The 16,732-nt window shown below is 43.2% G+C and overlaps 1 protein-coding gene across 4 annotated transcripts in view; it reads left to right on the top strand.

Moving 5' to 3' along the window:
* CFAP77 (cilia and flagella associated protein 77) overlaps positions 1-16,732 on the top strand; it is a 104,905-nt gene that overhangs the window by 59,978 nt on the left and 28,195 nt on the right. For all 4 annotated transcript variants that reach the window (XM_048822665.2, XM_048822664.2, XM_048822663.2 and 1 more), the window contains exons 2-3: positions 4,332-4,431; positions 5,714-5,942. In XM_048822665.2, the coding sequence (XP_048678622.1) occupies positions 4,332-4,431; positions 5,714-5,942 (329 nt within the window). The remainder of the gene's footprint in view (positions 1-4,331; positions 4,432-5,713; positions 5,943-16,732) is intronic.

The raw sequence follows: 16,732 nt of genomic DNA on the forward strand, positions 1-16,732 counted from the left end.
ACTATATCTCAAAAGGGTGTTGATCCTAGAATGTAACAACAGTCATTTAAATATCACTCAAAGAACAGGAGGACTTGTGGCACCTTAGAGACTAACAAATTTATTTGAGCATAAGCTTTCGTGGGATATAACCCACTTCATCAGATGCATAGAGTGGAAAATACAGTAGGCAGGTATAAATATACAGCGCATGAAAAGACGGGAGTTGCCTTACCAAGTGGGGGGGTTAGTGCTAATGAGGCCAATTCAGTTAGGGTGGATGTGGCCCATTCCCAACAGTTGACAAGAAGGGGTGAATATCAACAGAGGGAAAATAACTTTTTGTAGTGCTAACAAGGCCAATTCAATCAAAGTTGATGTGGCCCATTCCCAGCAGTTGACAAGAAGGGGTATCAACAGAGGGAAAATTATTTTTTGTAGTGATCCAGTCACATTTATGCCCAGATAAATTTGTTAGTCTCTAAGGTACCACAAGGACTTTGCGTTGTTTTCACTTGGTAGTGAACACTCACATCCTGAGGCCATAGTACTGCCTCCACCAAAGTGTTACTTCCTGTGTATAGGTTACAGCATCAGAAATAATGATTAAAAGCTCAGTTCAGTTCCTGTAAAAGTCAGGTGAAGATCTTTGACAGCACAGTCATAGTGTTGCCATTTGGTGCACCCGCAGTTAGGCAGACATTAAATAAGAGCCAATGTGTAACTGACTCTGTAAAATGTTTGCTTTTAAAGTAATCTAATACCTAGTTTATTAGCTGATTTTTGTTTGAGCGCTGCATGACTGAAGGCCTCACTAGTCCTTGAAACATAACTGTTTTGAAATGTGCTGTAATAACTCCTGCATATCTTCATAAACTGCAATTTTATAATCTGCATGAATTGTGTTTATACTTCCATTGCAAAAAGTTTTGTCCCATCTGACAATAAAGGAAACAATTAGCCAGAAGTTCTGCTACCTTTTCACTGAAGAGACTTTTTAAGTGGTAGTATTATATCTCAATGCTTCCTTCTTTATAGATCTCTCAAGCATAAGGATAGGCTTTGACGTTGATGATGTCACATGCTATAGTTTGAACTTTTTTCAAACTCTTAGTTATTAGAAAGCTTAGCCCATCAGATTTCACATCCATTCACTTCATGTCCATTAGATTTTGCATCCAGTGGTGGACACATGTCGTCTGATTAACTTTATATTTTATATATATATATATATATATATACACACACATATATATTTCAACTGCTGGCCACTCACTGTCTCACTGCTGATGATTTTGAAACATCCACATGTGACTAGAGCTGAGAATTTCCACACCCATCCCACCAACCTGACCCTATGATACCCTATCACTTATAATACGACCTGGCAATTTCATATTTATACCTTCTCTGGACTGAAAAATATCCCATCCCAAGCCCCACAGAAAGAACAAGATCCACTGCAGAGGGTTTGGGAGCTCATTGCGTAACCTTGCTCCAGCCATCCGAGAGCAGAACCTCACTAGACATAAGCTTTCGGGCAGCCGGTCATGACCCCTTTGCCCCCTCCCTTTCAAAAGCCAATAAGGTTTCAAGACACACAAATCTCAGAGTGACTTCACCATGGAGATCATGGTCCAAATATAAAGGAGGGAAGTGAGGTCAGTTAATCCCACAGATTCCACAAAGCTGGGACACACAGAGGAGAGCAAAAGGGGGTTAATTTTAAAACTAAATAAAAACGAAGTGTTGGGTTCATGCTCTCTCTTTTCTGAACTGCGAACACTGTCACTAATATTTTTTGTTTTCTTCTCCCCTTTGGTTGCTTAGATTTGGCTTCTCAGAGATTATTGATCATTCCCAGGCAGGAGTGAGAACATGACAGACTCTTCTGGGGTTAGTTCCAAATTTCAAAAGGGATGCACAACTTGTAAATGAAAGACACAAATGGAGCTGAAAGAAATTTAAGGACTTTTAGACACTGCAAAGGTATAATCTTCAGAAGTAGCCCTCCAATAACCTTGTTCAAACAGATGGATCTTCTCAGAGTTAACCAAGCAGATCTGAACATACACTATGTTAATAGTTCAAATCCATGTATTCTTAAGCAAGTCTCGCCCCACTTTTCCAGTAAATCTAGGTTGGTTTATAATTTTGGGACAAACCCATAAAAATATCACAGCTTTGACTCAAAACCTGGTGAACCTTGATGGTTTTGACTGAGTTTTGTTTTGAGATTTGTAGTTCATTTGAATCTGGGACAGGGGGATTCAAACACACATGGATCAAAACAACCTAAAGCAAATGTTGGCACAAACCCCTGTAGACAAACCTGCTGAGTAATGTTTTTCTCTGACAAAATGTAAGAATGGTCAGTTTGCTTCCCCCATCCCTGTCATTTCCATCCACCTGTCCAAACTGGAAGAGAGGGGTTGAATGTAATGAAGGACCTGGAGAGTCTAGGTAATTTTCATAAACAAGGGCTGAAGAAAACCCCTTATTATTCTGCAATACAGAATAATGTTGCATAGATGAAAAATTAAAGTGTGAAAATAAGAAGCCTTTCCATGTGCAGAAGTTCTGCTCCTGCCTCCTTCAACAAAACAAGAGCATCTCCTTCTGAAGGTGCCGTTTTTATAGTGTCACTTTTCAGTCAGTAGCCACACTTCAAGGGACCTATCTGTGACATACTATACCTTGGGGGAGTGGCTTGTAACCCCCATATTCCTCATCTGTATATAATTGTATATATATACACACACACATCTGTATATAACTGTATATATATTGCAGATAAAGCACACCATGGGAGGTATCAGGGGAAAGGTTATAATCAGCTGAAAGTCACTGTTCTATCTAAATATGTACATCTTTAGTGCATATGAAGTTATGAGAATTGTGTTGTATGGTGGTCACTAAAACATGCTGTAAATTGGGGAATCAGCCAGATATTAGCTCCCCAGAGACAAGAGCAAGGAGAGTAACCAATGTCCGGGCAGGGTGTCAAACAACCATCAACAGCCATTGTCCAGCAAGGGAGCTACAATTCAATGACTTACCTGCATAGGGCCACACCAGGGGAATTGATTAACCTTGCCTGGGGACTCAGCAATGCCCACCAAACATTCATGGACTTGTGTTCTCAAGCATATGGGCTAAGGGTATAAAACAGAACAGAGGGGGCCCATGCTTCGCCTTGCTCCTGCCCCCACCTATGCTGCAAGCAACAAAGACACTCAGAAGAAGACTCTGTTTAAGGGACAAACCTGTATATTATGAATTGCAATATCCAGTGGGGTGAGAAAAACTGCTTAATCTAGATGTTGCCCAGTCTAATAGGGTTGAGAGTTTAGACTGCGTGCTTATATTTTATTTTATTTTGGTAACTAACTTTTTGCCCCTTATAATCACTTAAAATCTATCTTTTGTAGTCAATACATTTGTTTTACTGTTTATCTTTACCAGTGAGTTTGCCTGAAGCGTGTGGTAAATCTGCTCAGATTTGCAAAGACTAGTGTATATTCACTTTCCATTGATGAAGTGGTGAACCAATTAATAAATCTGCATTGCTCATCTTGAGCAGTGCAAAATGGTATATTCCTGAGGTACAGTGCTGGGAGCGGGGGGATTTGGCTGGTGCCTTGCTCTATGAGATTCATGAGTGGCTCTGGGAGCATTCATGTAAACTAGCCGGGTGTGAGGCTCCACATGTTGTTGTGCTGAGTGATCACAGTGCCTGGAGGGGTTTGCTGCTGGTCACTAGCAAGGCACTGTGAGATAGCCCAGGCTGGCAAGTTAAGGGGGCACAGCAGTCCCACAGTCCCAAGCTGCGCCCCCGAGATCCCGTCACACTGTCTACACTAGGAAATGACCCACTGCTGAGAATTATTGTCACCAACAGGCTCTCCTAGCCCAGCCCCATCTGCAGATGACAACAATTTAGCTGCTGATGTAGATGGGACAGACCTGTTTCCATACCATTCCTGAGAGTGTAATAAGTCTCGTTAAGACCAGTCAAGCTCCACCTTTGTTAGCAACATGAAGAAAAGGTTCCAAGCCGGCGGTGCCATTTTAAAAACTGTGTTGCCTAACTCTCCTCAGAGTAAGTCGAATTGACATGGTGCTTAAAATGACACCAGCAACGCAGCTATGCTAGAACTCCCAGCATTGCCTACACTAGTGAAACCAAACTAGTGTTAGCAACATGGGGAACTTTTTGAGACGTTTCCCTAGTGTAAACAGGGCCTAACTGTCCAAGCTTTTATTACAAATCCCTATTTTCAGGAAGTTTAACGTGTTAAGCGAAATCTTTACTTTTCTCACCCTCTTACTCCCAAACCTTTCCCTTGCAGGCGGAAGTCGGAAAACCTCGGAGAAGCTGCTACACTCTTCCAGGCTATGACTTTGCATATGGGTTATACCTTCATGGGGCTGACGGAGGAGTACCTGAAGGTATGACAATGCAAGTAAAGACTAGAGATGCCATTAGAGGCTATTAAAAGTGCCACGTGGATGGCACCAAACGACCGGCAGGTTAGAGTGTAACAACATGCCTTGTACCTATTAAAGTCTTAATAGCAATGGAGGAGTGCAGGGGAGAAAACACTCTCACTGAGCTGAAGCGGGAGAGTAAGAACTCTAGCATTTTACCTGCTCACATGAACACCATCTGTGGCATTTGGTAACTGTTGTGTGCAAGAGTCCCTGGCCTTGTCTATATTTGGGATTCAACCATCAATGGCCAGCAGCAGGCGTAGCTGCACCAGTGCAAGCCCAAAAAGCGTAGACCAGAAAAGTTGTAACATGCTCCAGATGAGCTTACTCCTGTTTGAAATCAGTGTAAGGTCAGCTGGTGCAAGTCGCAGCTTTCCTTTTCTACACTCGGGGCTCGTATTAGTGCAGCTACACCAGTGGCCAGGCTACAATAGTTGAATCATGTCTAATTCCAAATATCAACAAGGCCTTTGCTTTTACCAAATATCAACAAGGCCTTTGCTTTGCTTTTGCTGTACCCAATTGCTAAGCCCGGTACTCAAACACATAAAAAATCCTGCTTCACATAAATAGGGTAGAATATATGAAAATAACCATGTGCTTCAATCAAGACCAAGTCAGATTGTTGTGACCCTTCTGTCCTGTAGCAGAGGCCGTCATAAGAGTGTACAAAGTTTTTCTAAGAAAATGCACAGCTACTCACAAACTCAAGGTCTGTCACAGTTCCTTACAACTTTTGAAGCTGACCCACCTTTACAGAAACTTTTGCGCATGTATGTGAAAACTGAGCAGAGATGGGCCCAAATCCAAGCAAAGATGTGCATGAATTGGCCCACTTTCATGAGCAGAGCTGGCTTTTGCATTGGACACCTGTGAAAATTCACGTAACTTTCAGTGAGGAAAAAAATGGACGGCTTTGTCAAAATTGCTGAGCATTACAAATTGGAGGTGGGGAAATTGTGGGAAATAGGAACAATTTACTTGAGAAACTCTATGCTTAAGATTTGTGGATTTTCTTACTGGTCTCTGTTTGAACCACACTGATGTGAATGCAGTTTGAATTTCACTCTGAGTAGAGGACAAGCAAAAGGCCTATGCATCACTTAATTCTCACTGATGCAGTACATAGGCCTTGAGCTGGCCCTCTGCACCAGAACAAGATTCACCGAGGATGGGTTACTCAAAATGAAATTCTAGTAACTTTCTTTGTTCTGGCTCTTGTATTCCTTTCTGGCCTTAGCGATAGGCCATTGGCACTCGATGAAACCCAGGCCGCCTTCCCCAAGGGAGATGCCACGGAATTACATTGCCATGAACCGTGGAGCTGTTAAGGCTGGTTATGTCACAGCACGTGAATACAACCTGTACCACCAGCTCAAGGACATCCGCTGCAATGAAGATAACGAGAGTCGTTTTAAGAGAGCCCACCCAAGAGTACCTCCAGATATGACCTACGGAATTCCAGCACGGTAAGAGGGAGAAAACCCAGGCTTCTCTAAGGGCTAGATTCTCCACTCAGATCTGATCCTCATCTCTGTCTCTCCAAACAGTGACTTGAGGGAGGTTTGCTGTGAGCTGAATTGCTGTAGCACAGTACATAGGGCCTAATTCTCTATCACTCTGCAGCCATGTAACCATTTACACGAGTACAAAATACATATAAAATTCAGATTTGGTAGCATTTGGCATCCACTTTGCACTGATGTAAATGACAACATGAGGTGCTGAGCAATGGAGAATCTAGCCCATAATCTCAAGAGCCTCAATTAGTTGGATTCAGTTATATGAGTTAAAGGATTAGTGCCAAATGTATTTTTTAAAGGGGCTTCAGTCGGGCCACTCATTTTGTGGATGCAATTTTGCACCAGCATTTAATTAGAGGCATGGCTAATTGCAGGCATGCAGGCTAGCATTAGATATCTAACTACCTGTTTTCTACTGGTGTAAATGATTACACAGGTGTAGGGCATTAGAGAATCAAGCCCTACATACTATATTCATGCATATGTGATGACCTCTATGTTTGGAGATATACATCCAAATAGATAGGTCATCAAATAGTCATTGTATATGCATGAGTAAAGAACATAGGGCCTGAATCTCCATTTCTCTGCACCTGTGTAACCATATATGTATATAAATATAATCAGGAATAAAACGTATACTCTTCAGAGGTTTAACAACAAAGCAAAATAACTCAGAGTCTCGGTTAAGAGGGCTGAGAGATTAGAAAGCTCAATTTGAAAGTCATCCAGGGAGGGAGACAAAGCAGCTGCAGACTGGGTCAGCCTCTACTAACATACAAATCATAACAGCCTATTGCAGAGGGTTTTAATTTATTGGGTTTTTTAATGAACAATAAAATCATGCAAACAATAATGTATGGAGCAGCACAGAATATTTGCTTTTCACATATGCCTCTTTATTTATTCATTTAGTACATGTACAGTCTTCTATTTAGTACCTTGAGTGGCTTGTTTTAAAATTTGTGGTTTGTCTTTGGTGACGGGGATGCTAATGGTTTTGGTCACAGTCTCTCCACTTGACTCCCAGATTATTATGCTACTAAGACTTAAAAATTCCTTTTTGTCTCCAAAGCAACTCTCCTACTCATGATTTTACCACAAGTCTGGCAATATGGGGTGTCACTTTTGTGACTCTTCTCCAAACAATCTCCAATTCATTAGTATTTTTACTGCAATATCTTGGGGCAGCTGCAGCAGAGGTGAATGGAGAGGGATAAATACCTCCCTGCACTGTGACATGATGCTTCTGGTTGTTTCTGTCAGATCCAGACCTTAGAGCAGGAGTTTAATACCTGTATATTTGTCAGTAATTATAAGACTATGATCCATGTGTTCTCCGCTGCAAAAATACGGATGCAGACAAGAACTACGTGGCCCAGAAAGAGCTGTGGAGTCAGCATATTCTCCACCATGGGATAAGGGTGTATGGAGTGAGCAGCTGGATCACAAATGTGCAGAAAGCCAGAAATCTGCAGGACAGCAGTCTCCCAACTCTAGGGATCCTGGCCAGCTGCATGCAGGGACCCTCCCTGTTTGCTTTCCCTGGACCCTGCTCATCTACATCAGCATGGCTAGGCCCAGGAATGCCTTAAAGCATAGGCCCAATAAGCTCATGTCTAAGGCCCCAGCTCCCTGAGTCATGTGATTACATCAGAATCTCATATTTCATTTAAAAAAGTAAACATCTAGCCCTCATGGGTGCAAAGAAAACTTCAAAAACGTGACCTAAGCGTGACCAATGCAATAATTCCTGTTTGAGTCTGCAGATGGTCTGAAACAATAGCTCTGTCAGGTGCAAACTGGGCCCTGCCTCTCACTGGGGAGTTAACGCCGAGACCCACCAACCGGACCTCAGAGAGTTCTGAGTGTAGCAGGAGGAGATGAGTGCCGTGGGCCCCACCTCCCCAAGCAGACACATGCTGGTTGCAGGGGTGAATACTAAGGTGCCCCCCTGCTGCTACTCTTGCCTCTCCAGAGGGAAAGTGGACCTTTGTTGCTATCCCTGCAGCCACTCCTGGGGGAGAGAAAGGGGCTTGTACCTCTGCTTCTACAGGAGGGGAGGGGACTACCTTGCCATTGCCACTCCGATTGTGGCGCAGGGCCCCGATCACCTTATTCGGTCCCCAGCTGGGCCAGTAGCTGCGCTGCCATGAGCGGAGGAGCTGTCCATTGCACTTTGTGACACCTTCAAAAAGGTTTTACGAAACACACAGCAGGCATAAATGCTACCTTAACTTGCATCTGTTTTACTGTATGGGAGGGGGGGTGTAAAGTTGGTGGGGGGCAAGCCCCACAGCTTCATGGGGCTCTTCCCTTTGCATCTTGACCAGGATAATTTCCCCTTCATCTTTTGTAGCGGGGAATTAGTCAGCCACAAGGAAGAGTAGAAAGTGTCCTGCTTAGCACCCTTTGACTTCAGCCCTGTCCTGCTGTGGACTTCTCCACAGTTCTCTCCCCTCTCACTTCCACTGGAGGGGTGGGAAGAGGGGAGCCTTTAAGAGCCAGTAAGAGTTTGTATCACAAGCATTCAGGTGCATCAAAAGGACCGCAAACACTTTCTGAACCTGGCTCAGAAATGCCTCTGTGGTTGTATGTTGTAGGTTTTTTGTGCTCTGCCAGGGGCTAGGCTAGACATTACTATCTAGCTTTTAAAATGAAATCTAATCACTAACAAAAGAAATAAATAGCAGCTACAAATTCAAGGGAAAAGACATGATGAGCAGTGGTGTGTATTTTACGTGATAGTAAATGGGCTTTGCATATGCAAATTGAATGGATTTTAAAATGGTATTTAATGACAATTTTCGTAGCAGACATTAACATTAATTGCATCAAAATGAAAATGCAGCATTAGCTTGCTGTTAGTAGCAAATGCCCCAGCTATAAAGCTTTATCTTTATCAGTACCAGCCCTTGCTGATGTGACAGGGCTGCTCTGCAAATTGCAGGCAAAAGGGCTTTTATGTTGCAAAAGTATCCCCTAACGCAGACCAAAATCAACATCAATTGTGCTTTATTTCTTCATAAACGGGAGGTTAAATGGCTGCCTGGGAGAGATCTAGGCCAGGTTCAAAAGTTTTACTGAAAATCCACAGACCCCACAGCATCAGGGAAAGAGGCACCAGTCTTTTAATTTAAAGTTATTGTAGCACATCTTGCTGGTTCTTTAATAGCCACCTTTTATGCAGGCTGATTGTATTTATCCCCTTACTTTAAAAGCAGGTTATAGACAAAATCAAATTACTAGGATTATTAAGGAGTTGTTATGGGATATTTAACTCACTTCTCGTAACTGGTGAGTTAAAGATACCACCAGCAAGGGCAAAAGTTATTGGGTCCAATTCTATCTCAATTTACATTAATTTCAGCAGGGCTACCGAAGTTGTAAATCAAGGTGGAATTTGGCCTGTCATTGGTTTATTCTAGGTCTGGAGATTCTGTTTTAGCAGCCTCTGGGTTTAGTGGATTATGGCTTGGAAAACTATACTAGCCATGCTACATTGTATTTGTAATGTCTGTTAATGTTTATTTACAGACCCCAGTCAGAAGGCTTTAAGCAGATCCAAAATGCACAGGCTAGTTCATGCATGTTGGAGATTTCTGGGGCTTGCTATGTCAGGCAGCCAAAACTACACTTATTTTAAAAAGTCACTTAATTATTGGTACATTTAAATAATTTCCGTTTGCAGATTCAAAGCTCTTGCCCAATACATAGGACCCTACCAAATTCACAGTCCATTTTGGTCAATTTCATGGTCGTAGGATTTTAAAAATCGTAAATTTCATGATTTCAGCTATTTAAATCTGAAATTTCACAGTGTTGTAATTGTAGGGATCCTGACCCAAAAAGGAGTTGGGGGGGTCACATGGTTATTGAAGGTTTCAGAGTAGCAGCCATGTTAGTCTGTATTCGCAAAAAGAAAAGGAGGACTTGTGGCACCTTAGAGACTAACCAATTTATTTGAGCATAAGCTTTCGTGAGCTACTGCTCACTTCATCGGATGCATAAAGTGGAAAGTACAGTGAGGAGATTTTATATACACACAGACCATGAAAAAATATACATTGTAAGGAGAGTGATCACTTAAGATGAGCTATTACCAGCAGGAGAGTGGGGTGGGGGGAGAGAAAACCTTTTGAAGTGATAATCAAGGTGGGCCATTTCCAGCACGTTTCCAGGAGTTAACTAGAACATCTGAGGAAGAGGGGGGGGGGGAGGGGGAGGAGGAGGAATAAACAAGGGGAAATAGTTTCACTTAGTATAATGACTCAACCACTCCCAGTCTCTATTCAAGCCTAGGTTAATTGTATCCAATTTGCAAATGAATTCCAATTCAGCAGTCTCTCCTTGGAGTCTGTTTTCGAAGTTTTTTTTGTTGAAGAATAGTCACTTTGAGATCAGAAAGCGAGCGACCAGAGAGATTGAAGTGTCCTCCGACCGGTTTATGAATGTTATAATTCTTGACATCTGATTTGTGTCCACTTATTCTTTTACGTAGAGACTGTCCAGTTTGGCCAGTGCACATGGCAGAGGGGCATTGCATTGTAGGGGGTGTTGCAGTACTTCTGCCCTGCATTCTATGCAGCTGATGGCAGCAGCGCTGCCTTCAGAGCTGGGTGCCCGGAGAGCGGCAGCTGCAGGCCGGGAGCCCAGCTCTGAAGGCAGAGCCGCCGCCAGCAGCAGTGCAGAAGGAAGGATGGCCTGGTCTGGTGTTGCCACCTTTACTTCTGTGCTGCTGCCTGCAGAGCTGGGCCCTGAGTCAGCAGCTGCAGCCTGCCGCTCTCTGGCCACCCAGCTCTGAAGTCAGCACAGAAGTAAGGGTGGCAATACCGCGACTCCCTTAAAATAACCTTTTGACACCCTCCCCCCCCCCCCCCCCCCCCCGCAACTCCTTTTTGGGTTAGGACCCCCATTTGAGAAATGCTGGTCTCCCCCATAAAATCTGTATAGTATAAGGTAAAAGCACTCAAAAGACAAGATTTCATTGGGGGAGACCAGATTTCACGGTCCATAACGTGTTGTTCATGGCCATGAATTTGGTAGGGCCTTACCACTACATCTCAGCTGTGGCTGCTGATCATTGGGAGAGCACTCTCAGTTAAGGGGATGGGGTGTTTGGAGGTGAAAGGGCAGAGATAATTGCAACATATCGTACCCTTCATGGACTCCAGGAGCTGGGAACTCAAATGTCTTTAGAAAAAAGTGGCTTTGGTGAACATCATATTCAAATGAAGCAAAGTTACATCCAACTATCTAGGGCCTACTCTGGGCCTCATCTCCTGAGGTACAGCAGACAGCACAATTCAGGAGGAGTAGGGGAAAAGATGACTTTATGCCACCATTGCCTCTGTTCTGGGCTGCTGCAGGAGTCCTAGGGTGGCCAGGTGGTTTTCAACTGGAAAGTCCAGTTGAAAGGGGGACTTGACAGTGTCCAGTCAGATCTACTGACCGGACACCCAAAGTCCAATTACTGTGAGTGGAGGCACCAGGTCATCACCCACTCTGGCCCCTACTTAGCCAGGACCACCTCCTGGCCCCGGCTCCGCAGACAAGTCCTCCCTGACCTAGGTGGGAGGGGAAAAACAGCAAATGACAGGGGGAAGAGGGGTATAGTAGACAGGGGCGGGGCCTCAGGGGAAGAGGCGGGGCAGGGCCTTGTGGGGAATAGGTAGGACAGGGGAGATTCCGGCACTCCTGCTGGAGTGTCCAGTTTTTAAATATTACCAAGTTGGCAACCCTATGCAGGACCTCTGCTTAAACTGCCTATAGGCTGCACAGCACCCCAGAATCCCACATAGGGCTGACTATGAGCACTTGAAGACAGAGAGGCGGCACCATAGGGACATTTATGCTGGCCCTGCTCTGCATCTGAACTGGGGTAATCTCCCATGGCCCGTTGTGGTCACTTTACGCCACCAAGGTTGCCCAGAGGAGCCAGAATCAGCTCTCTAGTTCCCATTTCAGAACAGCAGCAGGAGTTATAAGGGTAAATTCATGTGGGGGAAGCAATTTTACTGTCACTGGAACATATTCTATATTACTATATTGCTGCCTATGGATAATGCACAGACTCCTTTTCAAAATGGAGAAGTGTTTCTCTGGCCTCCTTCATTTCAGATATTAGCCCCACTGCCATGACACAGGCCTATATGTGTCCCCCAGCCACTAATGTCAGGCATTCTCCAAGGGCACCGAGAGTAGACTTCCCTACCATTTTGGCTCATCCAGAATAAAAATAAATGTGAGCATAATGCTTTGGTTGCTATCCAGGTCTTATTAATCCTGATCTGTACATTCTCCATAGTAAGGCAGATCATCTTATGCTTTTGAGAATGGCACTTTCCAATCTTGGTGGATGCATATTCCACAGTTCGTTTCGTACGCACAGGGTTGTGAGCATTAGAGCGAGGCTGAAGTTATGGGGCCTGTTTGTTCCAATGGATGTTACCTTAGAAGGTCATGAGTGCTTTTGACTAGTTTACGAGGGGTTGGGTTGATTAGCCACTCTGCTTTTTGCTGATTCCACCCTTCCCCCGCCCAGAGAATTGTTTTCTACAAACCATGTGGCCAGCTTTGTTGTAAGAGTCATAAAAAGGACATTTTTCATCTCCTTTTTCATTCTCTCTCTCTTTCTCTTTTAGTATCAGACATAGATTTATTCTCTCCCTGATGCCTGTGGCATTCAGAGTTGGGAGGGGTCAGGGGAGGCGCTGATGGGACAATAATAGATAATACAGTGGTTCCCCAGGGTCTTGTCCAGCTCCATAGCCTATCCATCAGCAGGCAGTGCTTGTGCCAAGGTCAGCACTAACGAGGATGTGGTAGGGTCCCGGCCTCCCCCATGGGGCATCCTCCAATCAGATTTCTCAGATTCATGCTCCAGCTTCTGATCTTTACAAGAGCTACCTTGTGTGAACCAGGATTTGCAACAGAGAGTGTGTCCGCTGAGTACGAGAGCTGGAGTAATGGCTGGGCTGCTGCCGATGCACATGCTCAGGCCCCTCTGAATTGTAAACAGGTTTCTGTGCTTTCTCTGAAGGAAAACGGCCGTCATCAGTGTTGCCTCCTGCAATAGCTAAATACACCCTTGCGGGGTGAGAATCTCCTACACAGAGTGTAACATACCTACATAATGTTTGCAGATGATGGTTACTGTTTCCTTTGCATTTATTCCCCTGGCACCTTCACTTTAAATAAAACCTTGCTCTGTGGTGTTAGCACTGAAAAATGGGTCTAACATCTCTGTCCAGCCATGGTACTTATCTTGCCCCTATTCCTGTAGTATCTGAGCACCTCACAGTCTTTCATATATTTATCCTCAGCACCCCAGTGTGGTAGGAAAGTGCTGCTATCCCCACATTACAGCGGAGATTTTTAAAGGAATTTAAGCCCCTGAAGATGCAGATAGGACCTAGGGGGATTGTTGTTTAAATCAATAAGAGGGGCACGTAGGTGCTGTTGAAAATCCAAGTAGACACCTATCTGCATTTTTAGGTGCCTAAATGCCTTTAAATATCTGACGAAGTGACTTTCCCAAGGTCATACAAGAAGTTTGTGGGGGAGCAGGAAGACTTGGGTTCAATTCTCAAGTCCCAGCCAGTGTCCCAACCGTATGGCAACATCTCCACAGGTTTTAGTGACAAGTGTTTCTGTGACCATTACTGTGACTGGTGTTAGTTTCTCCCTTAGAGAATGCTCATACTTCGCCAATGCGCCACTAGACTCAACATTCCTGTCAGGAAGTAGATTGAGACACAAGAAATGCATTTCACTATTGGACTGAATAGGAAATTAGGAATTTCTAGAGTTGTTGTAAGATAAATATGATCACTCTGGTTTGCTCTTGTGAAATTAACCTTAAAAAAATCAGGACTAACCCCAACTGGACAATCAGCCAAAGGCAACATGTATTTTCTGTGTCCTGACCACCATCCTCATGTTGTCAAGAGAGAAACTTCTGTTTCAAGAATAATTCTTTTATTATATTGGAGACATTTACATTTCCTGCTAACTAGCTGTAGTGTTGCTAGAGGGTGATTCTCTTTTATAGCACACTGCAGTTCTCCTAATTGTCTGCACAGTGCTTTGAACATGCAAAGTGCTCTGTAAAAGCTAAGTATTGTTATTGTTTTTAAATAACTTTGAGTGTACTCATGCAAATATTGGTTCTGGTAAAATATGGATATTTGCTGCAGTTATGGTTTCTACTCAACTTCTTCAGGCTCTTGGATATTTTTCTTTTTAAGAGAAAATGAGCTGTCATATCATTGTTAATGTACAACCAAGTCTTGCTTATTATGGAAGGCATGATGAGTAAGGAGAGCAGCATATGGCCTTAGTGTTAAACTTAAGATCTAGATTTCTTCTTATCAAATAGCTCATTCTGAATAGCAAAAGAAAGGGGAAAGAATTTGCCCACACACATGTGTAATCCCCTTATGTGGTGTGTGTGGGCTTTGATTGTATATATATTAGAGCTAGTAAAAAAAAAAATTGGTAGAATTTTTTCAAACAGAAAATGGCTTTTTGGATTAAATGGAAATTTTCACCAAAAAAAAATCTGGTTTTTGTCAAAAAATTATGGTTTTACAATGAAAACCTGAAAATTTTAGAAGAGAAAATTTGATGGAAACCAAAAAAATTGGAGTTTTTGTTTAAATGTTTCACAAAAAAAGTCTCTACCAGCCCTAATATAGATTCAAACACTTTATTTTTGCTGTAACTATTCTTTCAGTACCGAGTGAAAGTAAAGGCCCCTACGACTGGTTTCCTCAACTCTTCTTTCACTTGTTGATTTTGATGGTTGCCCATCGAATGCTGGTGCTGGTTAAGGCTCAGCCAGAGCAGAGCACTCCAACCTGCATTTCAAACTGTGCTTTAGGAACAAGGCCAGCTGGTTTGTAATGGCCAGCTTCTAGAATAACCATTTCCTGCCTTCGTTTTTCAGAGAGCAAGACACAGACTTTCAAACAACTATGAAGGAAAAACATAGATATTTAGTTTCCTTACCCTCTCTAAAGATCAAAAGGTTAAATTGGTCACAATTACAGCTGAGCTGCCTAACAGCTATTGCACAACCTTCAGCATGTGAAGTCAGTTATTTAGTGGACGGTAAGAGCTGGACTTAGTACCCTGTATATAAGATATGGGCTTGTGCGTGTGCTTATGATTGGTATGAGGGTGTCTCTTGTATTCTTAGCTTGGGAGAAAACAGTAAAGCAAATTGGTGCTCTTGTAACTACGTATACTCCTAAGTACATCTATGAGCATCTGATAAATCTTTTAAAGTGTATGTTTACAATGGATTTTATTCTTTTTACTGTCCTATACGTACGAGCCCTCTGAGCAAAATAACGGATCCTCCAACACTTCGAAAAAGAAGTTCTCTCATTGGCTGCCCACAGTGAAATAATGTATGTTATTTCCCCATCCAGATTCCAAAGAGTAGTAGAGAAACACTGGAAATTCAGAGGAATCTGCAGCAGCACAGATCCAGCAGCCCCTGTGCAGGCAAAACACCCACTGATTTCACTAGGAGATTTGCCATCATAAGGACTGCAAAAAATTGGTCCCCATTTTTATTTAACCAATTTGTCTCTTCTTATTTTCTTCAATGGTTAACAAAAAGTGAGGATAAGTGGAGAGCATTTAAAAATGATCTTTCTGGCTTCTCTATGGGTTTATTGCCAGGGCCCATTTAGAGTTCTGTGAAGCTGTTAAGGTAACTTTACTTTATGTTCTGCAAGCTCCTTAGGAAAATAAAGAGGCAGGACATTAATGCCCTGCTAGTTTTTCCATCGTTCTCATTAGGAATACGTGTGCACATGTGTAGGGACTTTTGGAGCGGCTAATTGAATTCACCCTTGTGAAAATGTTAACAAATTGTAAATGACCTTTTATACAAATTTAGAAGTCAAGAATTTGCTGTTAAATATATGTCCCTCCTCTGCCGTTAGCTTTTATGCATAAACCACAATTAAAAAATAACAAAAAGCCCAGCGGCCCTCTTTCCTAATTAGCTGCAGAAGTCAACGCTTGTGAGTGTGGTTAAGTGCCTCAATTACTTCCCCCTCCTCTTGACTGTCCTTGTTAGAACAGACAGGTCTGCTGGCCAAAGGGGAACAATTAAAGCAAGCGAAAGGCAGGCAGTGTGCAGGGGGATGGCTGGGCTATGCCTGCCTCCCAAGCAAGGGCCATAGCTGTAATCATGCCCCAGATTCCTGCTGGGCTATACAGAGAGACAAATTAATGGTGGATAGATAGCTAGGTCTAGCTCATCAGTAACAAGGAAGGGTGGGGAGCCAGCATAATAATACTGCTAGTGTAGTCGGCATTTTCCTGTGCTGTCCACCTGCCTGGGCAGCCTGGTATAAAGCATTAGCTCTTTACTATTATTTAAATTGCTGTCACACTGGGGACCTCGATAGGACCAGAACCCCATTGTGCTAGGTGCTAATATAGACCCACAGCATGTCTGCGGCCAGGGCCCATCATATGATGACCTGTAAATTGTGATAACTGTCAATGTCAGATCACATTTTTACATCTCCATGTCCTGACTGTTAGAGAGCAAATGTCTGTCTCTGTGTCCCTTCCCCATCTCCTGATTTCGGAGTTGTTAGTCTAGGCTCACCCTAATGGCAAGAAAATAAAGTTCCATCTATTTTCAAAAAAAGAAAAATGGAATGAGGAATCAACAGAAAACCCCATTTGCTTAAGGCAATCTGCTGCCG

Source organism: Caretta caretta, chromosome 16 (genome assembly GCF_965140235.1).
Source record: "Caretta caretta isolate rCarCar2 chromosome 16, rCarCar1.hap1, whole genome shotgun sequence".
Lineage (NCBI taxonomy): Eukaryota > Metazoa > Chordata > Testudines > Cheloniidae > Caretta > Caretta caretta.